Source organism: Amphiura filiformis, chromosome 17, assembly GCF_039555335.1.
Source record: "Amphiura filiformis chromosome 17, Afil_fr2py, whole genome shotgun sequence".
Lineage (NCBI taxonomy): Eukaryota > Metazoa > Echinodermata > Ophiuroidea > Amphilepidida > Amphiuridae > Amphiura > Amphiura filiformis.
The window spans coordinates 16,779,078-16,804,127 of NC_092644.1; the positions used below are offsets into that span (position 1 = coordinate 16,779,078).

Here is a 25,050-nt window from a genome sequence, read left to right on the forward strand (position 1 = left end):
AATAAACAGATGGCAAATCACTTTAGACTTTATAATTAAAATGTTTAATAAACTCGTTGAATTATGGGTCTATTTACAAAGAAGACACAGCGAAGTCAAACTACAAAACTATAGGTAAACCTACATATATTTACACTGCAAATAGTAAGAAACAAGTATACGTACAAGAAAGGAATATTCTGATTACACGTATTGGGCTATTCCAGTTGAAATCCACACTACCCCTGTGGAAGATTTTGGAAATATCCATCACAGGGGGAGTATGTTTTTCCAATGTAATTGGTCAGGGTTAATCATTTTGAAACCCATACTCCCCATGTATAATGGCTTTACCTGTATGTTTTACAACTGGAGTGAGCATTTCAAATGGAAGTTACCCAATTGTATATTTTATTCAAAATTGATACTCCCTCTGTGGCAGCCTTAAGCTAAATCTTCCACAGGGGGAGTGTGGATTTTAAATGGAATAGCCCATTGGGTGGCCCGTGAGCCTATCATTACACTAGGATACCAAACTTCACCAATATGCTTATACACTCATAAACCTTTGGAAATGGTATCCATAACAACTCATGCAACAGCTTAAAGGTGGGTGATCAGATCTTTATCCAGATCATGTTCTGTTTTTGTATCTTACATTGAGGCCTGCAATTAAATTAACACAACCAGATCTGGAGCGTCCTTTTGTAAAATAGGGATAAAATACGGACAGAAAAAAAATCACATTTTTATTTCAAATCAGCTCCTTCTGGAACAGGTTTCCCTCCAATCATTAAAACATTTCTCAATACCAGACTTTTTCCCCTCTGAATGGCGCTTTTATTTTTATGTTTTTTATCAATTTTGTCTTTTCAACAGGGAAAATCGGATGATAAATAAAGTTTTTAGGGTTGGGCATAATTTACGCATGCATAGTTTTGAACAATTAGAGAATAAAGGTATTGTTTTTAGCCGCTGGAGTGCATCTATCATTATTTTAAGTAAAACGAGGCGAAGCCGAGTTGTTTTACGCCAAAATAATGATGTCGCGTGTTATATGAGATGATAGATGCACGACAGCGGCTAAAAACAATACCTTTATTCTCATTCTTAAACACTTCAATTCAAATAAAAATATCATACAAATTTTAATCAAATTAAATCCTACATTTTGCAAGGAATTACCTAGGGCTTAAAATCGATCAGTCCCGTTGTTGCTATGCGCATCCGATTGGTCCAAATAGCGAGTACGCGTATCGCGTCAACGCACACGCGCTGTCCCGTGTGATATCGTGTCATATCACACGGGTAAAGCTGGGTAAGAACCAATAAGATTGCAGGAACGTTCTCAAGTGTTTGAGAATGTAGCATATTTGACCTGGTATGACATATAATCTTTTTAAAGACAGTTCTTGTTTGCATTAATTTTGCTTTCAAAACAAATAATACCAAAAAAGTATCAAACTTGCTTGCAAGTGCTACTAGGTATAATACTGTATCACAAAATTTAAACAACAAACTTGTGCAAGTTGGGTTTTGAAAAGATTTTGTGTGGTCTGCCATAGAGAATCTATATTTATATTAGCAGAAACAACGGAGGGCGTCCTAGATGTAAACATGTAACATCAGGTGTAACAACATAAGTCAACTCATTTATTGTGATCAAATCTACGGGATGAGTACATGTTCACCTCAATCTTTTCCAGAGTCAAAGGCTATAGACGAATCCAACGTGCCAAGTCATGGTCAGGATTTGCTCGGCCATGACGGGTCCCCGCATGCACCAAACTGGTGTAGTGACTGCCCAATTGGGTGGATTAAAGCCGCTTAAAATGTTAGATTCTTTTGTGTTGTACACTGTCATTATTCTTTTGTCTACGTGTAACACAGGTGATAGAATGCAGTTTAAAATACCCTCCAAGGCCGCATCATTTCACAATTTAGGTGGGATGGAGCCGACGGGGACCCAACTTTGGCAGCCATTAAGGTGTAGGAATGCGTGAAATTGGATTCGTCTATAATATAAAACGCTATTATTTTAAGTACTGCCTAAAGCCTACTTTGTATACATCAAACCTGCATCAAATGAAGTGACTAAAACCAGGTTTGCCGAGTCCAAGCTTTGAGGTCCGTATGCACAAATCATGTTAGACCATGGAGATTAATTTATGGAGATTAGTCGTAAAGAGAAGGTACTTTTTGGTATTTACCTGCCTTATTCTATGCTCTTAAAGGGGCATTTCGTGATCCACAGCCTCATCCCCCCACTTTTCCTTAAAAAAGTTGAGATTTTTACACCACTGGATAGCTCTGGCTACTTAATGTTTATGTACCAAATATTTCTTGCAGATTAATTCGTTTAGCAAAAATATCCAAATTTGAATTTCGTTCTGGTGCACCAGAACGAAATTACAACGCATTGTCTATGGAGCAGTGTAATACACATAATCATGCATAACTCGCAAACGCAAAATCGGAATCAACTGAAATTTTGGAAATAAGCTTTTTTCGTGGATATCTACTGAAAAATGTCATAAAAAGAGGATGCTAGGATCACGAAATCCTCCTTTAAAGACCCTGTTGAGGGCAAATACATGGCTTAATATTAAATGGCTGCAGTTTAATTGATAGACTTTGCCAAAGATTTAACTGAGGGATCCTTCCCTAAGTCTAACCTCCATTGTTAGACCAGGTCTAAATATATTAACACTTGCTTTAGACTTAGACTGTAGTAGAAGAGGTTGGATGATATACCTTATGCCAAAAACAACATTTGTCGCTGTGTGAGTAGTATAAAATAATAACTCGATGTTGCAAAAATGCTTTAACATTTCAGAAATACCGACTTTCAAGACTCTCTGAAAATATGTTAAGAACTACACGTACAAGGATTTTGTATCAAATGACATTAGCATCAGGCACCAGTCACCCATGACAATAAATACCATCTTCAATAACATATGTTTTCTTTACGAAAGGCTTAAAGCTACATGTACAACCAATGCATTGCTGAAAAAATACCTGAACCAAATATACAAAGTTGATCGAAAAGTATCATGTAAAAGAACGAGTTTCAAATCATGATGATTATCAACATTGGGTACAGGATGCTAGAGGGAACACGGCCTCACACCCTTTAATTTTATAACTGAAATAAATACTATTGTGCTTTTGATAGTTTTCGAAAGACCTGTTCACGTTAGAAAATACGAGCATACCGCCATGAAAGATTTTCTTTTCATTCAAACTGATTCCAACTGATTCTCACAAAGACGATTTACTTACAATTGTGGGGTTTAACCCAGAACTTTAGAAAGTACTGAATTTTAAACCCGATATTCGCACAAACAAAACACAGAGGTAAAAAAGAACAAAACAAACTAATAACAAATAAAAATTTACTACAGTACCAAACATGTCTCAATAAAAATGAAAAATAGACATAATCACATCTGCACCCAGTCTCTTTTTTCCTCAACTATGTACATGCACAACCCATTTTTGTACTCAGCTCTAGACCTTCACCATTCACAAATTTAGAACCCTTTCGTTCTGCATCTTTTAAGTACTTAATTCTCCATACATTAGAATTAGACTTGACCATTAAAGATCTATGAGGCAGCATCCTCGGCGTCCGAGCCTTTCTTCTCTTCCGCTCCTTTCTTTTCTTCCTCCTCTTCCTCTTCCTCTTCGATAATTTTCTTTTCTTCTTCTTCGTCTTCACTTTCTGGGATGGGATTCAGATCCATCATTTCATGTGGAGGTGGTTCTGGTCCATTTTCCAAATCTTTTTTCTTTTTCACGTAGTCCACCTGCCCGCCAAAATCGGTGCCATTCATCCTGTGGACATCGGCTGCTTCCTGTCGATGATGACGTAAAGCTGGTCCCCATGAAGGTAGTGGGTTTATTAGGGCATGAAGTCGCTGGAAATAAGCATTAATACAACACAATTAAGTTTCAAGTAGCTCTAAATTTTTGAAACTGGCGAGTTGTCAATTTTGGGGGTTTTCATACTTAAATATGAACACACAATAACTATAAACTGTCACTTGTATTATATTGACTGTAGAGGGCGTTCTTGTTGGCAAATCGCTTTTCACTTCACGGGCTACATGGATGATTTATTGGAGTATAGAGTAATATTTTACTCATCAGAGACAAAAAAATATTTCTTGTTTGAAGAGAGATTCTTTAACCGGTAAAGCAGCTACTACTCACCTCCTTATAGATGCCTGGCGTAGTCCAAATGAAGAAAACCCAATCCTTAGGAATTGCTATGAGTGAACTAAGCATTATCATCCAACCTATAACTTTAGTACTACTCACCTCCTTGTAGGTGCCTGGTGTAGTCCAAATTAAGAAAGCCCAATCCATAGGAATAACTATGAGTGAACTAAGCATTATCATCCAACCTATAGCTTGAGTACTACTCACCTCCTAGCCTTATAGGTACCTGGTGTAGTCCAAATGAAGAAAGCCCAATCCATAGGAATAACTATGAGTGAACTAAGCATTATCATCCAACCTATAGCTTGAGTACTACTCACCTCCTTATAGGTACCTGGCGTAGTCCAAATGAAGAAAGCCCAATCCATAGGAATAACTATGAGTGAACTAAGCATTATCATCCGACCGGTAAATTGAGTACTACTCACCTCCTTATAGGTACCTGGCGTAGTCCAAATGAAGAAAGCCCAATCCATAGGAATAACTATGAGTGAACTAAGCATTATCATCCAACCTATAGCTTGAGCCCAAGGTGGAAATGGACCGTCGTATTGAGGCTCCGTCCAGCTGATAAAGTTAAAGGCTAGGATAAACTGCAAAAAAGATACGGGGTGGTTTGATAATTTAAAGGCATCTTCATGTTTACCAAAAATTTTAAATTACGTCATTTTAGTGACATTTTATAATACCATGAACCGCAGCGTCACCTAATGAACTCAATATATCCTAAGGCCACTTCGAGAATACAGGCCCTGACCATTAACCCACAATAAATTGGAAATTGACGTTAATGTGCTTAAAAGCGCTGCGTATTATAATATAATCGAATCTCGCTTAAAGTTAATCGCATATAGCGTACATGTATGCGTACAAGGGCGGGTTTGTCGGCACGCTTGCAGCGCAACCACAAAAAAGCATTGATGTCATTACCAGACTTGAGGTGAGTCTATGAATAGATATATTATACTTTGACTTCGGACGAAAATATGTTGCATTAGTAAAGGAAGTATCTGTTTGCAGTAAGCAAATTCAGTAGCGTAGCCAGGGGCCAGGTGGAGCAGAGCCCCCCCCCCGACAAAAAATGAAAGAGAAAAGTACTCCTCTGACAAAATGAAGAGGAAAATTGAAAAGGCAGAGTAAAAGAACAGTGACAAGGTGCCCGTTTCCCAAAACAAGTTCACCCCGACTATCCATATAATTATGTCCCGACCATTGGTCAAAATAGTGTAAAATACCAAATTGCGAGCTAGCGGCGCACACATAATTGTCACAATAAAGTCTTTTTTTTACTTTAACATGTGCAGTCTCTCTAAAAAACCGCTATAAGTAATATATCCCACCAATTATACCGGGTCAAAGTGATGCAACCGAAAAATTATTTTGTCTTTGCCCCTGAATTTTTACTCCTCCCCCCTCCTACCAAGAAAGCTGAGCCCCTGAACAAATCAGATACTATGATGTTACTTGGAAGGCAGACAAGCCCAATTAAAACCATCCAAATTCATAATGCACGTGTAACATGTGATAAGAAAATATGTCATACCAACATAAGTCCAGGAGTTATAACAACCCAGGTGATAGGCCAGAATTTGAAGCCTCTCGACTCCACTACTTTGTCTCCCATCATTGTCCTGATGTCATTCATGAATCTCTTCGGTCCATAGAACCAGCAAAGACCGGCACACTCTGCTAAAGCAAACACCAGTTTATGGAAGTTGACACTGTACTGATCTATAACAGCCATCCAGTATCCACCAGCCTGAAACATAAGGGTAAAACGCGGGTCCAGTTTACACAAATACACAAATTGATAGAGCTACAATGATTAGTTTTTTGACCAACGTTGAGAACACTTCACCAAAATGCTCAATTTTGCAACCATTTTTCCCAGAATTTCAACCATTTTTGGAGAAGTTGATCAATTTTTTTTTTAAAGCCTGATTTTCGCCAAAATGTCAACCATTTTTGGTGAATTTGATCATAATTTTAAAAACTGTTTCCTAAATATTTATATCTAGTTTTTATATAAAAACATATTTTGGTATATGTTGTCCAAAACAATATGGGTCAAAAAACAGTTTGGGGTGTTTTCTCCAAAACTGCGCATATGACCTCACATATAGATAGAAAGTGTTTGCCATTCTTAATGTGTATACTTTTAGCAGTTACGAGGCACATAAAGTTTGCATAATTCCAGGGTTAAGACTAACCTTAATACATCATTAACCCTGGTGACACAGGTACAACTTAGAATGCAAAGTAATACGTAGAAAGATGCTGTTATATATACGGTTTTTAATGGGATAATTTCGGGAAAATTACGGTAATGGCTGTAACCAAAATCTCCATTCCAACAAACATTCACAGAAACGGAGAAGAGACAATGAATAGTTGAACACTTACCCTGGTGACACAGGTAAAACCCAGAATGCAAAGAATTGTGCAGAAAGCAGTTGTTATATATGGTTTGCGATGGCGAATTTTCGGAAACATGTCGGTAACGGCTGTCACCAAGATCTCCATTTGAACAAACTTTTACAGAAAATATAGAAGAGACAATGAATAAGAATTAATATTCAGTTAAAGATCGGTTGTTGTTTTTAATTGTTATAGGCAAAAGAAGGACCAGATTTTACTGATTTAAACGTTTGGATGATGAGTAACTGTGACATTCATTGGGTTGAAACTTTGCTGTCGGTTTGAAAATTACTGCAAAATTTCATGCCCGACTAACTGACAGCAATATAGCCCATTCAAAAGAACTCCAGTGTTTCGGGAAGGTAAAGCGCCCTGTCGGCCTTGTAACTTTTATTGGTTGCCTTCTTGACTAGCTGGTGGCAACTAAAGTATAAAGACATCTCTGCTAAAAAATTGTTTAGTCTATTATGTTCGTGACCACTTCCTTTGCCGCTACAATGTACTCGTAGTGGCCCAAGCCTAAATAGTGGCCACTACCAGAGTGGCCGAATCATTGGCGGATTATGCAGTTCTGCGAAACGTATAACTACGAATTTGATTTCAGTTTTTGCAAAGGCATTTATCATCGTCATACATGTATTAGTTACATACCTGACTATCAAGCCCCAGAATGATTAGCATGAAGAAGAACATTATTGACCAGAAGGGGCCACCAGGCATGCGTGCAACAGCTTCGGGGTACGCCATAAAAGCTAAACCAAACCCTGTAGTGACAAAAAGAGAACGCATATTGTTGTTGTTTCATTATTACAGAACAACGCGATTTGAGAGATTACGATTTCTTACTTCTACTATATGCATGTATTGGGCTAACCGGGAGTTGAAATCCATACACCCCCTATGGAAAAAGGACTTGAATCTCACACACAGGGGGTTTAGATATCAAATAGAGGCACCCATTTTGGTAACCCCATTGAAATTCACATTCACATTCCCTCTGTGGAAGATTAAGGTCATGTCTTCCAACTGGCTCTACACATAAACTTCCATCGTTACTCATATATCATACAGTGATAAAATATACTGCGCCAAAAAAGTATCCTTACACTTGGAAAATCTTAATTCTAAAACTAAACCATATTTGGGGAATTTTTTTTAATCTAATCTAATCCTGCACATTATGACACCAAATTGAATCCAATGTGGCCTCAAGAAGTAAAGTTACAAGCATTTGATTAGACGAAAGTCCAGTTTTAAAAGTAAAAAGTGACACACTGGCCTATATAATACACGCCTGATCGGGAGCATGCGACGATGCACAGCCATTATGTGCAATAACGGTGGCCACGATGGGATCAACAGAATTTAAACAAAAGGAACTAAAGAAAACTGAAACAAAAGAACTGAAAACTAAAATTAAAGTTGTGAAAAGTACAGAGAAGAAAAAATGAAATAACATTTACTGAGGAAGCTGTGCTGTCTCTTTGTTGCGCTTGTTGGAATCTTTTCACTTGGTATAGGCCAGTTTGTCACTTTTAAAACTGGACCTTCGTCCAATCAAATGCTTGTAACTTCACTTCTTGAGGTCTTAAATTTTAATATTGGGAATTTGAGCACATCGAATACAAAACAGGCAATCCATCTGTCTTCCAAAAAACGAAGTATGAGCTATGTTATTTACTTGTACATGTAGATACTTCGTTTTGACAAACAGACATATTCAAAGACACCTGTCTACTAAGTAAAAAGACAGTATGCGTTTTATAATATATTTAGAGATATTGCACTGTTGCGCTTACCTTGTGAGACTACATTGTCGACCTCTTTCCCAGTGGAATGGGCCATGAACCCAATGATAGAAAAGATGACAAATCCAGCAAATACACTCGTAAGACTATTCGCGACTGCAATCGCTAATGCGTCTCTGAAATTAAAAGTTAGAAATTCATACATTAATCGTGTTTTTTATACATTGTTATAGTTTCAGAAGGTGTAGTTCCAGGCGGAATTCTGTGTTAAGCGTGGTAGGGCGGACCCAATTTATGAGAGAGTAGTTCACGTGGATTTTCTCATAGACTTGTTTTTCAACGACTGGTGCACTTTATCATCATGCAACCCGACAGATAATGGCTGGTTCATCTGCTGCCGGACAGGCAAAATATTACATGGTGGTAGCAATAATATTAGCCAGTTAAATAGGAATCTAGTATCTCGGGTATGTAAAGGTTCATGTTGTGTTGGTTCCCGTTTTATCTCTCAACAGGCTATTGCCAAAACAAGAATAGTTTTTAAAAATGACAATCATCGCTAAGGCAGCTGTAATATGAAGTGGAGTGCGAAGTCATGAAGGTCGTCACAAGTGTGACAAGAATCAATGTAGATGAGCTGGTTTATGTAATCATGTGAAATAGGATTTGTACAGGTGGTGAACACAGTAAAAACAAGAACTGTCTAAAAATAAAGACAAAGTTCACGGATCAGGTGTATTTATTCAACTTTCAATTTTCATATCATAATCAACTCTGCACTGATTTGACAATGGTGATTTGAGGCATAATGATACCTGCATCCTGACTCTGGAAATGACTCTTCGCCATATCGTGAAGTCTTAGCACACTGTCACACACGACAGGACATTGCTAATCTGAATTTCACGATTTCTATGCATGAGACAATTACTCAAAAAAAGCAGACTCTATAACAGATAATGAAACATCACTACTATATAACATAACGGTAAACAGTGAGTGCTATTTACGCGCTGGGCATATCATTGAAATGGGCCCAGTCATCTCGCGATGAAAAATGAGCTGCACCACTGGTTTCACATTTATTACACATAATGAACTGTGACGGCTGAAACGTGCAAAAACCTCATAACAAAATATTAAACAAACTTTTACATTTGACCGTACCTATAGCAGTTATGATGGAATTTGTTATAAGACGCCATGGTGACGAGTCCTCCCGCAGCCACACTAAGAGAATAAAATATTTGCACTGCAGCATCCAACCAAACCTGCAGAAAAAAAATAATTTATGTTACAATATTCATGTCTTCAGGACAGAGGTGCAGCCCGGAGGTGCAGTTAGTTTCAAGTTTGAAAATTTTATTGAAACTCGCCAGATCACCCTTGGATTCTTCTCAGTGATGATCTCCATATGCTTCTGCTCAATAGTATTCTCACTCTTCTTTGATAGTACCACCATTTGTACCATCCCAGATCTGCAATTCACTCTCACCTCACCAGTCTGTGTTCGACCATTGTTGGACGTAGCCCTCTTCATGATTCTTCCACTGTTCTCTGTTTCTAGCCGTTCTTGTCCATGTAGGTCCCATGTAGGCAGTAATGTCATCACGCCACCTCCTCTTCTGTCTTTCTCTTGATCTTTTCCCTGTTCTTGGTTGCCATTCTGTAAGTCGTTTAGTCCATTTGTTATCTTCCTTTATTGAAAGGTGGCCTGCCCATCTCCATTTCGAGTTTGACGTCTTATTTCAGTGTTCATAATGCTATCCCTTAAGATAATGTGTAGCATCTTCCTTTCCATTGCTCTTTGGGCTGTTTGTAGTTTCTGTTCCAGGTACTTGGTTGTTGTCCATTTTTCAGCCCCATATGTCATTGTTGGCAATTCACTTTAGTTTTTTCAAATCTTTACAAACATCATCTCAGACCCAATCTCCAGAACATGTGCTCTTGATTCACTTTTTGGATCTAATTCTGCTACCCATAAACCCGTATACCCATATACACCCACATTTGGGAATTATATTATACCTTGCAGAGTTCGGAAAATGCTAAATCGGTGCTTCCTGTAAACGCACTTTTAACTAACCATCTTTATAGTCAGCTTATTTTCATTTATCTTATCCTTTTTGGTTTTTCCCTTGTTCTGAATGTTTCCCCTTTTAGTACCACCATTTCAAATTTAGTGCATGTGTGCCACTATTAGTGCATTAGTTGGTGATGCAAGTTCGAGTGCGGCCACAATCTTTCTTTTGTTTTCGTGATTTAGTCGTGAAATAAATGAACTAACTGTGTTTTCTCTTTGTTACCCGTATGACAACTCAGGTACCTAGGCGTAGCTGATCCTGGCTCCGATGGTGCCTTATGGTGTGTATAATGATGTGCGCTTTTGTTGTTAAATGTTTTTAGTGTGACTTAATTCCTGTTGTGTACTGAGCTTTTGGCTTTATGCCTGTGCGTAGCGCACTATAATAAATCATTGCGTGCTTTTTTTATAATGCCTGGATTTTACTGCAGTAATTGTAGATAAGGATTTATAATGTATGCACAATGTCCATCATTAAAATATAGCGAGTGCACAATAAATGGCTCAGACAACATACAGTCTATAGTTTCTGATGAACACGATGGATGGAGGAGTATGGTGCTTTATTTCAACAATTATTTCTACATCTGTACAACACATAAATATACTCACTCGTGCATTTAATAGAAAATGCCATCTTGGTACAACGAAGAACTTGATTCCTTCTAAGGCACCTGGAAGCGTAATTCCTCGGATGAAAAGAATGACTAGAATGACATATGGGAAGGTTGCCGTGAAGTATACCACCTGTTAAAAGAGATAACAAGAAACAAGACATGATATGAGCCGGTTCAAAGGTTTAATGAGTGATCACGGTGATGTGGGAGGAGCTGAGCTTTGGAATTCTTGTCTTTTCACTTAGTTCTTTAATTTACTTCTTTTTTCATTTATTGTGCCTCCTTCCTAATTCCTTCAACTTTACTTTTTTATTAGAATTGGGAATTTATTCCTATTATATTTGATATGAGATGATAATGAAGTCCATTGCTTGGGACCGAAATATGAGATAGATCTGTCAGCGAAAGATGAGCTACGAGTTATGAGATTATGTAAAACAATCACCCATTTATATCAGAGTGAACCAGTCATGGCTGAACAGAGACGGGAGCCGATACAAGCTACCTATAGTCTGCGACCCTATTTTAGGGTCAAGTGTCCGAAAGGGCGCTGACCCGTAACTTGGGTTGCCAGTCTGCTTATGAAAGTCAAAGTGTTGTGATCAAAGGTTTAAACCAGAGGTTGATTAAATGTAAGCCCAGAATACATAGCAGCCACTTACAGCATGTTTGAGAAACACATGGTTATTTTCAGAAAACATCACGCTGGGCTCCTGCTGTGCATGGTCAAGGTTGTTATACAACAAGATAACCTATGTGTCTGCATGCATGCATGTGCAAGAAAACTTTGCTGGTTCTACCTCCTTTTCCCAAGCATTTAAAATATCTAAAATTGTTTTAAAAACACACGACTTTTTAACTTTCTTGGTAGCAATGTATCCACAAACATTACCCATACCCAATTATCAATTCAAAACATAAAAGTCGCGATGAATATTCCATCAAAACTACTGGTTCTTGTCTTATTTTGCACATAAATTTGAATGTGAAATGGTGTTGAAATGGCTCCTTTATTACATTGCACCTAATATCATACTGCATGCTGGGATTACATTGAATCAACCTCTGGGTTTAAACCACTAAACTATGTTTACTACCAACACAGATGAGCCTTCATTCTAATGTAATCACCCTTACTGTTGTGGATTTACTAATCTAGTAAGGAATTCATCGGATATTTTGTTTAAATTGGACTCCTACCAATATACAACGAATCGATGAACATGATGAACAGAGAATAATCACTATAATGAAAGACAGAGATAAAAAGACTAAATCGCGTCTGACGTCAGGGCAAAGGCGCACCGTGATTAGTTGCCGATCTGCGCAATACGGCATTTTCTGTCTAGTTGTCAGAATTTCAGACGCGAACTAGTCTTTTTTATCTCTGTCTTCCATTGTAGGTAAAATTTTTGTAGTTGTACCTTGCCGATGGAGTCGATTCCTTTTACCATACAGGCCCACGCAACAACCCACGCTACGATCAGACATAGTACAAGTTGCCATACCAGACCACCAGTGTCATTCATTGAATCTGTTTCCTGTAATACTTGATACCTAATATGGACAAAGGTAGCAAAACAAGGAATACAAATTTTACACATTTTTCATTAACGCAGTGAAGGAACTTAGGGATTGTACATTGTTTGACCATGGTGACGAAAGTATAAATGTTGTATTAATTTGATGCGATCAAACAAAACTGGGGTCTATTTCACGAAACTTTTAAAACCCTTCGTAACTCAAGTAACCGTTCGTAAAATTACGATTACCCAATACTAGGCGTAACTTTACGAAGGGTCCCTGTAGTAAATCCCTATTACTTACGACCTTTACTTTTCAACCTTTTCTCGTTTGTTTACACAAATCATTTTCAAAACACCTATTTTAAGCGGAAAAATAACTGACGGTTTCCTATTATACTCCACTCCGATCCTTGCTGATTTTAAAACGTGTAAACTTCAATAAAAATGTGGTGCATTGCATTGCATTGTTGCTCAAAACACGGATACTTTGCTGCCACCTCTTTAAGGATAACGCTATCATGGCCTACAAAAGGCTACAGCACAAACAGCGACTGCAAGCCCAAGTATCCCACGTGATCCGATTCCGTAATCATCCGAACACATAGGCACGAAAACGTTGGCCGGCCAAAGTACACATTCGTGGCTTGCTATCCCCGGGCATGTGCCTAGTACCCAACGGATCCGTGATTCAAAACAGGACGGGATAAAACCACTCCATCTCTCCATCTTCTTTCTTCCTATCCTCCTTCTTTCCTTCTACTTCACCAAAAAGCCTTCAGTATTAACGTTTATCTATTATAATTCACGTGATGTCCTGTCAACTGGCCCGAAAATGCCGTACTGCGCAGGTCAGCAAATAATCACGCCGCGCCTTTTCCATGACGCCGGGCCATGACGTCAGACTAGTCTTTTTAATTCTGTTTGTTTTTTGTTTTTTTAATTATTATAATAAAGCTTACCTCCAGTATTCCTCACTAGGAGTGACTCTATCGCCTCTCAACGGATCTGCATACAGTGATAAGTCATATCCATCTACCGTATCAGTATCATTTATGCTGTATGGATCGTAGGTTATATTATACATATCAAGTTGGTCATCGGATAGAGATTGCAATGGTACACAGGAGCTATTCATTGTTATGATTCCCCCGGCTGCTAAACAGTCTGCAGGAAGCTCGGAGCACAGGGCTGTGTTAAAGCTATGATTGCATCCAACCCATGGTAAAACACGGGTAAATGAGACGAACATGTAATAGAAGCTGTACATGATAACTACATTGTAACTTATACTACCGTAGGCTCCTATTAGAAGTTGGCCAAAGCTCATACCTGTTAAGGAGGAATTGTACAGAGAATGTTATAAACATCGTAAACTTTGTAACGAAAATAGTTTCATCCGGGTGTTTCATCGATATGTTCTCTTACATAAAACTTGCTACTGTGCAAGAATTTTCCACATAATTTCCAATCATTAGATGACAGGCAGGATATTCCATCGGGGTTGTTTTACAACTTTTAATTGAAACAGCTCTTTTCAGAGCCACCTCTAATGTCATGTGGTTCAAATGACAAAGTATAGCCCCTACTGTATTTTTATTGTATCTCAAGATTTTTCACACCAATTTTCAGCTTTAGGTTCCTCAATATATGGGACTATTTTATATGTTTACGCTTCTACGATTAAATGAAAACAAGCTTTAATGACACTACGAACCGTTTGAATGTCATCATGCAGTTATTGTTAACTACATGTATGCACACAACACAGGGGGACTCACATAGGTAATTGACCCGTACTAGTAGCGCTGTGGGTATAGGAGATTAACTAGTAATATAGCGTCATATATCAAAAAGTATAAAAGCTCTGATTTTAGTACTTGCTCTATGTTTCAATTACTTATTCTTTTCAAAATATCTGAATACAAGCTTTAATAACGGGGGAACATGCATTTGTATGAGAAAGGAAATCTACCATCTTATCCAAACTCCCGTGTTAATCCAATGCACATTTTGCTTCACCGGGCCGCCCTGACTTGGTCGCGTTTGGAAGAGAAGTGCCACCAAACCGTAATATGTACACATTTAGTACTTTCTGTCAATCAAGTATGGTTTATTTTCTACATGTCAATCTTTAATTATTAGCATAGTCCTTATAATAACGGTGGAGCGCCTTGATGAGTAAATGATAGCAAACCAGTGAAAATCCCCAAAACTCAGACAATGGAGCTCCACCCGTACATGTCAATAGCGTCATTATCGATTGGATTAGACGACCGTAGCGGACAATTCGATCGCTCATTGGATTAATATTATCAAGTGGTAAGAAATGTGCATTGGACAATCGATTACTATGATGGTTTAGTACTGCATATTTCGGTTTAATCTTCACTAAGCGGGTTTATGGCTGAAAAGGTCACGGTGAATTTGCCGTGGACAAAACTGCACTATGTAAGCTACTCACCTCGTATAAGTGGCATGACTTTCCAGCATGTAACAGTTCCTTCACTACTGTATTGACCATGTACAAGTTCTAGGAAGAAGAGTGGTAAACCTGCTAGGGCCAGCATTATGCCATAAGGGATCAAGAATGCACCTACAAATAACATTAACATAGAAATAAAAACATTTAGCAATCAATTTCTTTAGTTTGTTAATAGTTCATGTGAGACATTGTTTTGTATTAGAATTACACAGGACACCGCTCGACCAGAGAGTAGCAAGATTTACATAGGAGAGGCGATTACATAATTTACTTTCAGAGTATTTTAAGATGCGTTGCTTTACAGGGAGTCTCCGGCAATCATAACATTATGCCTTATGTTAGGAAAAAAATTATTAAGCACGAATCACGTGGCTTTATTTAAAAACGCTGACCCCCTCTAAATTTCAAATTGATGCCATGGGAAAACGAAATAGAGTATGAAGCTCAAATTTTCAGGATTTTACTTTCTTATCAATATCTACCACCACACAGAAAAAGATCATGATTCGGGAATGCTCGACCCACCTCCTCCATTTCTGTAAGCCAGATATGGAAAACGCCATACATTTCCTAAACCAACTACAGCACCCAGCGTTGCCAGTACGAACTCAATTGGGTTCGCCCAGTTGCCACGTTCCACGTTCTCATCGCTTGGTTTTTCTTCCTCCTCCTGCGAAGAAAATAACAAATAATTACATGTATGTATAGTATACACTATTTATGACAAAGAAATAATAGAGATATTGACCTGAATGTATTATATGAACAGCTGCAACATGATATAAAAGAGATGCGTAATTAAAGGTGGGTGACCTGATTGACAGCCTCATCCCCAACTTTACCCTATCAAAATGCAGATTTTGGTATCAGATGAAAGCACATATTTTTCTCATTAACATATTAAAATTAGGCATTCCAAATCCGTATCCGAAGAAATCGTCAAAAAACTGTCGAATTAGTCTCAAATATGGTATACCACATGTTTGACTAATTCAGCTGTTTTTTGATGATATTTTCGGAAATACACCGACTTGGAACTCCTAATTTCAGTATGTTAATGAGAAAAATAGGATCTTTCATTTGATAACAAATTGAAATTTTTAAATGATCATGATGATTATCATTAATAAAAACATTGTAGACTACTAGTTTTACGCTGTATTAAATGTCAGTAATTCCATGAAAAATTAGTCGCATTTACAATGAACATTTTATACATGATCTTTTTGCATGAATGCTTGCAAGGGACAACAATTTATGGTATACATAAGTTTTAAAGAATTTGATTTTCCAAATATATCAGGTAATACTCTGTTTTTAGGTCTGTTTCAAAGCGATTCTCTCTTTTTTTTGTTTTTCGAACTTCACTCTCCCTTCCTCCAACCCACGATCGATCGTCAATTAGTCTTACTATCAACTCAGTCTTTGTATATCAGAATATGATGGTGGTGAGTTCTCAAAATGGTTTCCCTAAAATCTTAGCCCCTCCCCCCCTTTTTTTTGGCCGTACCAACATATCTTCCCCCCCCCCCTCCACATTTTGGGGAACAATTTGAATTTGAAGCCTAAAGTGACACGAGCGCAAGAAGCAGACCATTTTTGCATAATTTGAACGTTTCCCTAAAATGTTTCTATACATCTTTGTAGGACGTATTATATCAAAACGGTGCTCAAGTTTACCCCCCCGCCTTCCGAACTGTTCACACCAGGGCCGGGGTTCGAAGCAAAGCTGGAGTTACTATATACTACACGTAACTAGTTCCATGAACTCCATGGAATCGTGCTATACAATCCCGCTATTGGTGTCGTTGAGCTAACCTTTTAGAATATATTTTCCAATGGTATTTGTTCATTCCCAATTTCATTATAAACCTGCATGATTAAGGGGTCTATGAAGCAGTCTAATACACAGAAGAATCATACATAACTTGAAAACGCAAAATCGGAAGCAACTGAAGTTTTGGGAATAAGCTTTTTCGTGGATATCCACTGAAAAATGTCATGAAAATAGGATGCTAGGATCATGATGCAGTCATGTCTACAGTAGAATTCATCTCGACCTTTGCAGGACTTAACCCCATTAAAAGCTATTAAGATAAGGATAATGAACTGAGTGCAATGCATTCGTCAAGATAATCGCACGCGCCGTGGAGTTATTGCATTTAGCTTGAGAGCCGATAGGCTCGAAAGCTAAATGCAATAACTCCATGGCAAGTGCAATTATCTTGACGAATGCATTTGCACGAGTACATTATCCGTCATACACTTTGAGTGTAGGCCTATTAAAACAATAGGCAATATTAATTGCTGCATTCATTATATTAGTTTTAATATTAGGGAAAATATCTTACATTTTAAAAACACCGTCAGGACATTGACCAGCTACGTAGCATTTAACTGGTAAAGAAAATCAATCCCTGTAATCAATGGTATCGATTGCGCCATACGTCATACTTAGGTAACTTATTCACGCATGGTTTAATTGACTTGACTTTATGTTGTGATCATTTAATATCGTGGTTTCGAACACAGAGAGCACTGAACCAGTTGGAAACGATCGATTTAGATGTCAGACTAGTACTACGGTGAATATCAACTGGACTTTATAGCTCTATAATTTGAACTACTTATATTAAAACACACGACATTGGGATTTAACAATTTGTTCAGTATTATCATAGGCCTTCAAACACATGTGTTTGAAGGCCTATGGTATTATAAAGCATGATCATGATATTATCGGCTAGTGTGTGTTTCCCGGGCCCGGCTATGTTATTTTAGATATAGGCCTACATGTATTTCATTTGTAAAATGCTGAATATTTTGCAATGGTGTCATCTTGTATAATTATGATCCACCTGTTTTTGGCCATTTTTAATTAATAGAAGCTCGATTATTCTCATTTGATGTTTGATTTATTTGAGGTCATTAATCATAATTTATGACAATGATATTTGCAAGGGTGCAACTCTACTAGTCTTATTACAAGACCGCCCTATCCCAACCCTAAACCCTAATCCTAAACTCCGTAAACGAGGACTGGACTCAAGTCTAGCGAGTTGCACCTTATTCGGTAATTGTACACTATTATAGAACACCGTTTGTAACTATACCATTTTAACACCACAGAATGTATATTCGTACTTTTTTGTTGGTATATATATCGAACAGACAATTACATAGTTATGTGATCTCTGTGTCTAAAGCGCCACCTAACTCTACTTTATGGTTATGTGAAAGTAGTATTTCTAGTATTTGAGCGTGCACGTATTATCTAGAATCTATTGTTTAGCGTGCAGGTTTTAGATAATGCATTGTTTAGCGTGCAGGTTTATATAATTTGGGCTGTGAAGGGTAGTTCGCGAAAATAATGCACGGGAGAAGAATACATAACGATGAATAGAAACGGGCACTAGAAGTGTATACCAAGATAACACTCATTGAAACAGCTCAACTGATTAAATCGGATCTTCTCTGGTTGTGCACAAGTGACTGTTTTCATGTGCGATCGCAATAAAGCTCGTATTCATAGCTTCAGTTGGGTAACCGATTATAAAGGAAACGAAAGGAAACAATGTTATGTGTGGCTTTGTTCACGAAATCAGACAATGTCGTGCTTTTTGTAAACCAGCATTCTTGAAAATGAGCAACATAATGATTTTTGACTTAACACGGTTTAGAAATAATTTCTTCATATTTTTGGTGTTATCTGTCGTTTACATGTCCTTCCTAAAACACAAAAGTACGACCCTCTCCAAACACCTAAATTAGCTAAAAATTTAGGACATGTTACAAAACTTTATTTTCTAGAACCTATTTAGAATAATTTAAATGTAGCTTTTACCGGTTTTTTTGTGGCATCCTTCAGAAGTGAGCGGTCCGATACCAATATTTTCGGTCAAATCTCCATTCAAATAACACGGGGAGTTGGCTAGCTATGCCTTGCCCTCACTCATATTTTACAAAAGTACGACCATTTCTGAACATCTAACCTAGCTGTAATTTTAGGTCATGTTAGAGAAATATATTTGCTAGAAGTTTTGGAGAATAAATAAAATATTGGCTGGTTATTTTTCACACAGTGATGTTAACTAGGCAAGTGTCCATTCTCCCAACATACATCATTTGTAGGGGTCAAGCGTCAATGGTGAGAGCACTGTGTATTGTGTATAGGAAAACGGACAGTAACTGCAGTATGTCACAAAATAATCCTTTAATTAAACTCCTTTAATACCCTGTAAATACTTTTCATTCCTAACTAAATCAATTAATTAAATCAATTAAATATCTTAAGGTTTGGGATGGACAGTGACCAGTGTGGCGGTGCGTAATATGTGATATGTGGCATTGTGGCAGGTACAATGGGTAGTTTTGACAGAATCTAGGTACGGCATTTAACATGTTTTAACGGTCAAAGTATACGACCAGGGCCCTCTCGGTGTTTTTTTTTGCAATTTACTTTGAATTTTGTGAACAAAAAGAGAAACTAAGCTTCAATTACAATAACTTAATTGCCCTGTCCAATCGCATTGGTCATGATTGAACTCAACTGCGCGACTGTTTTAAATGGTTAAATTCGTTAAGAATGTCAGATTTGGAAGTAAAACCAGTGTAAAGTATTATTTAGCTTTGAGGCTATGCAAAGTACAACCTCGAGCATTTTAATACTTAAAAGTATCTTGATGCTTTAAAATGCCTAGATTTTATAGTTTCACAACAAACTTTTGATCTGGGTACAAAATGCTTCAAAAGAATTTATAGTGGTTCTCAACAAGAGGGAAAAGTAAAGGGTGTTGCAATTATTATGTGCACCCCCTCCGGAGTCCGGAGGTGAATTATATAAAGAGCCATCTAGGCATTTCTTGGCAAGACTCTGAGAAGCGACAAACTTTTTTGGCAGGTCGAAATTAAAAGGCCGTCCGAGCGATTTTGACATATTTAGGCCTATGTACATGTATAATTTTGGGCACATTTTCGAGTCATTACTCGTTGACTGCCGATAAAACGCCCAATAAAGACCGCGCCGGCCAGTTAAAGTACATGCCCTATCACACCACTCCACACCATACATAAATTCTCCCAGTCACATTTCCCAAATATGAAATTAAAAAAAGTCAAATTTTAATTTACTTCTTTTAAAGTTTGGCAGAGGCGGGGTTCGAACTCACGGCGCAACGCTTAGTACTCAATGAGCCTAGCGCCTTAGACCACTAGGCCACTTGTCCTCTTGTTATTCAGCTGAAACTTAATTTAAAAATATAATCGCAACTTCAGCATAGGCCTACCACGTGACAAGCAAAGGCAGAAAACGTATTATATTTTGGAATTTTATCTGCTTAAAACATTAATGTGTATTATAATAGAGCTACCATTATTTATATTGTTGAATTCTCAAGCGCATAGAGACAATTAATACGAGCGTCCTATGATACATACACAATACATAAAATCGATTTTGATCTTCGGCATTACTCGGTGACCTCCGATAAAACGCCCAATAACGCCGGTCAGTTAAAAAAAATGCTTAAGGTTACACGAAGAAACGTATAAAAAACGTATAAAAGACGTATAAAGTTGTTCTCTAAAACCGCGTTTTCTCAGCAATCAAATATCGCAGTGAGTCAAATGTTGGTGCATGGATGTATCTTTACATTATTTATGTGTGTTTATAAAAAAATTTAGAATCCGTTTGAAAATCCTTCGTTTAAATCATTTTACGCACCATGTTCACAAGATCAAAAACACGTTCCATGCAGTTTTTTTCAAATGTTCGCTCCGTATAAAACCACGCCGAGTGATTGTTTTCTCCTTTTTGTATTGTACTACAAATCGATTAAAGAAATAATGTTGCCATGGGGAAGAACCAAATACAGTACCGATTAAATTTAAAAAGCCCGTTTTTGGGGAACATTTTCGAGAATCTTGTCTGAGAAAAAACTGTTTTGTGAAATTATCGATATCTTGATAACGGGGCGTTAATTTAGACATCTGAATACCTACATTATTTCTCAACATTCTGCCAATTGCTATCCCATTTGATTTTCACTCCAAATTGAAGCTAGTATTGCAAAAACGAGGTTTTCCTCCATCACTTCGTTCAAAATTTCAGCGCCGACATGCGTGTTTATTCTAAGAGCCATTGTGCGGACGCGATTGTAATCATTAAGTAATTGCATCAATAGTTACATATCCGTTTCGAGAACAAGACATTTCGTAAGCTGATGTATATGGTCGAGTGGATAGGGCGTTGGACTGGGAATCTGTTATGAACAATTTTTGTGGGTTCGAGTCCCCATGTGGCTGAATTTTCTTTCCTTTTTTTTCTCTTTTCTCATTTTTACTTTCTTTCTTTCCTCTTTTCTTTCTCTTTTTCTTTTTTCATTTTTTTTTTCTTATTTCTTTCTTTCTTCCTTTCTTTTCGTTCTTTTCTTTCTCTCTCTCTTTCTTTCTCTTTTTTACTATTTTTTTATACTTACTTGCTCCTTTCTTTTTAGTTTTATTTGATTGATTCGCTGACTGCAGTGAATCGTGATTGATTGTTTTTCACTTTATATAATTCAGAAATTTGTAGGCCTGCTAAGTCTGTCTTTTTGAATATTCTTCCCAAATTCGATTTGCAAATAATTGCTTTTTGATACTGTTGTTGATGTTATATTTAAAATTTATAAAATCCTTATGAAAATTGCCGAAAACGGCTTGTTCCCCTCCCTCGGCATCCGACCCGGCATGCCGCCCCTCATGACACCCCCGCCCGCCCCCGACTCACGAGCTCCGGGCACGAGCTAAGCCAAGTTTCATGTCTTGACCGTGGATCAATATTCTATTGTAAAGTAGGCCTACGTCCCATTAGTATTACGCTTGTTCATTTTCTGCATGGCTGTTTCTGTTATGAACTTACGCCCCTCTGAAATCAAGCGCATGAAAAACTCTCGGCTAACCTTAAGTACATGCCCTATTGAGATAAGCAATCCTTTTGTGATATGTCCATTCATCCATATAATAATAGCAATCAGATTTTTGGATGGATGTTTTACACAGTGATTGGAGAAGAAGCTATGTAAATAATCAAAAGTACATGTCTACAAATTGACAAGGACAACTCCTTTTGTCAAAATTGTTAATTAATCCGATTAATTACGTAATTTCGCCAGCGTATGATATATCAGTACTAATATGTAGGCCCAAGGAGGTTAGATATAGAAAGAAGAGGAAATAGATTACGTATCGCATATCGGTCCTTTGTGCCTATTAGTATTAGAGTTTCCGCCAAGGGAGGAAGAAAAAAAGGAAGGGGGAAGGAGAGAGAGGAGAGGGAGACCGATGGAGTCACAGGGCTCTAAATTACATAGGCGTAGATCGGGGGGGATAAATGCCACAATATTTTGCCAGGGGATGGTCAATATAATCACCCCCAATATTGACGCCTGTGTATTGGTTTGTGTCGAAATTAACCTCATATTTGGCCATTTTATAGCCACAGAATGCCATTTTTAGCGCTTTGCGCGAATTTATTCCACTTTTGTCCCATATTTCACCAGTTTAGTTTCAATAGGCCTATGCTAAAATTTTCTCGCGCATTTGTACCATAAGGTTCACTGTACTGGGTACTTTAAAAAAATCCTAACCTAACCTAAAACATAACTTTAACCCTTAGATTGGAGCTCTACTAGAAGTAAAAATATAGATAGTGAACGAATTTAGTATTTCTATATCTATGTGAGAATGATACAATAGAGGCCCTGCATGAAATTATTGATTGGCTCCAAACAAAGGTTTTCAACCGGTGTCCTTCACCGTAGTTATGGCGGAGTGCAGTCCATTCAATCAAATGTTGTCATCAACCTATTTGATCGTAGTGCAGGATTATGTGTGTGAGACGAACTGTCACGGTAGATTGCAATCATGCTTTTGTTGAATGCATTTGAGTAGTCCGCCATATTTACGGGATGATACGTCGCATGCAAGGCCTCTATATGACATGATGAACATAGTCATTGATGCATCAGTTTTAAAATAGACTAGGCGGTTACCCATATTTGGCGGTTCTCGGCTGGGCGCGATTACCAGGCTGATGGTGACATGCCCATATGACAATTTTTACTAATTTGACCTCAGATGACCCCAGGGTGACATTGGATGACCCCAAAATGACCTAAACTTATAACTCTAAATGTTGACTGTACCTACCAAGTTTCATGCCCATATATGAGCTTTTACTAATTTGTCCTCAGATGACCGTGGTGACCTTGGATGACCCCAAATTGACCTACAAAAATGTTGCTTTAAATGTTGACTGTACCTACCAAGTTTCATGCCCATACGACACTTTTTAGTAATTTGACCTTAGATGACCCCTGGGAGGGGACCCTGTGGTCGGATGACTTAACGAACATAGACATCTTCTTGCCAGGACAGAACTACACCCACCCACCGAGTTTGAGCCCCTGTAGGACCTAGTTTCATGCCCATATGACAGTTTTTAGTCATTTGACCTCAAATGACCCCTGGGAGGGAGCCCTGGGTCGGACGACTTAACGAACATAAACATCTTCTTGCCAGGACAGAACTACACCCACCCACCGAGTTTGAGTCCCGTACGACCTAGTTTCATGCCCATATGACAGTTTGTAGTCATTTGACCTCAAATGACCCCTGGGAGGGGGCCCCGGGGTCGGATGACTTAACGAACATAAACATCTTCTTGCCAGGACAGAACGTCACCCACCCACCGAGTTTGAGTCCCGTACGACCTAGTTTCATGCCCATATGACAGTTTTTAGTCATTTGACCTCAAATGACCGCTGGGAGGGGCCCTGGGGTCGGATGACTTAACGAACATAAACTTCTTCTTGCCAGGACAGAGCTACACCCACCCACCGAGTTTGAGCCCCGTACGACCTACGACGGCCTCACATTAGCAGTCACAGACAAAACCTAAATCTACAGAATATATCCATTACTCGTCGATACTCGAAAGAGCTCAAAATAAATAACTTAGAAAATTTTCTTGATGTCCTTTAACATGTTTTCATAGTTAACCATCGTTAGCCATGGATATCTATCATGAGAACTGACCGGTGACTAAGTCCGATTTATTGGGACGTTTATCGGCAGTCAACGAGTAATGTTTTCAAGTTAGTGTCCTGTTTCCTGCGCCGCTTGCACCACGTGGAGAGAATTTATAGGCTAATGTTTTGAATTAGGATTTCCCAAAATTTGGGAAGGGTTAAAAAGTGAAGGGGCAGAAGATTTTTTGGCACGTCAGTAGCGAGGCCAAAAATATCTTGACATGTCGGAAAGGGGGCAAGCAATTTTTGGGAGACAATCTTGAGAATTCGCCTACTCAAATTATAAGGCTTGATCGGGTTCGGATATTATTAGTATTTAGGACGCATCATAAAAGCAACGATGAAACCAGAATTAAACTTTGTTTACGTTATTCGATGGAATGTTGCAATGAACATGAACATGAACAGCATTTAATCATTTCTGCATATGGCCGATCAGTCGAATCCCGAGTCAGAATAAAGTTTAAATCAACATAGTACGCTGTCACTTTTAAAGTGATAATAATTAATATTCTGTCAAACATTTTTGATAGGTGTACATAAAATACGACAATAATAATGTCAAACACCACCGGTATAGATGGGAGGGGCTGCTTGGGCCGCATTGCCGGCCGCGACCGGTTAACGCGGTTTACAAAATCGTGAATTAGGCTACTTATTTAATATCATAAAATGAATTATAAAAGGAATTTCTGTAAAAGAAAGAAAATTATAAACTTACCTCGATAGATTCAGAATGTTGAGGAATTTCAAAATGTTCCAATGCAGAGAGTTGGATACTCATACGCCGGAGAGCCATGATGGATGGTGGTCAAAAAGATTGCAACTTTGAGAAATTTTCCTGTGGTACGTGGATTGCCAAAAGCCTAACCGTCCTGAATACTGACCCTAAAGCATAAAGC

General features: G+C 38.1%; 1 protein-coding gene across 1 annotated transcript; it reads right to left on the reverse strand.

Moving 5' to 3' along the window:
* On the reverse strand, nucleotides 1-25,050 carry LOC140137380 (sodium- and chloride-dependent neutral and basic amino acid transporter B(0+)-like). Its single transcript, XM_072159017.1, has 13 exons — nucleotides 24,870-25,050; nucleotides 15,606-15,750; nucleotides 15,060-15,191; nucleotides 13,558-13,927; nucleotides 12,497-12,629; nucleotides 11,068-11,202; nucleotides 9,540-9,643; nucleotides 8,424-8,548; nucleotides 7,276-7,388; nucleotides 6,610-6,738; nucleotides 5,750-5,965; nucleotides 4,635-4,799; nucleotides 1-3,902 (listed from the first exon to the last, which is right to left on the reverse strand). The coding sequence occupies exons 1-13, from the start codon at nucleotides 24,945-24,947 to the stop codon at nucleotides 3,591-3,593; spliced, it is 2,157 nt and encodes a 718-aa protein (XP_072015118.1). The 5' UTR covers nucleotides 24,948-25,050; the 3' UTR covers nucleotides 1-3,590.

Coding starts and splice junctions, on each gene's coding strand:
- LOC140137380 (XM_072159017.1), bottom strand. CDS start 24,947: ATGGCTCTCCGGCGTATGAGTATCCAACTCTCTGCATTGGAACATTTT. Junction 11,203..12,496: donor GAATCGACTCCATCGGCAAG/GTACAACTACAA, acceptor CTCTTTTAACAG/GTGGTATACTTCACGGCAAC. Junction 3,903..4,634: donor CGCCAGGTACCTATAAGGAG/GTGAGTAGTACT, acceptor GCTTATTTCCAG/CGACTTCATGCCCTAATAAA.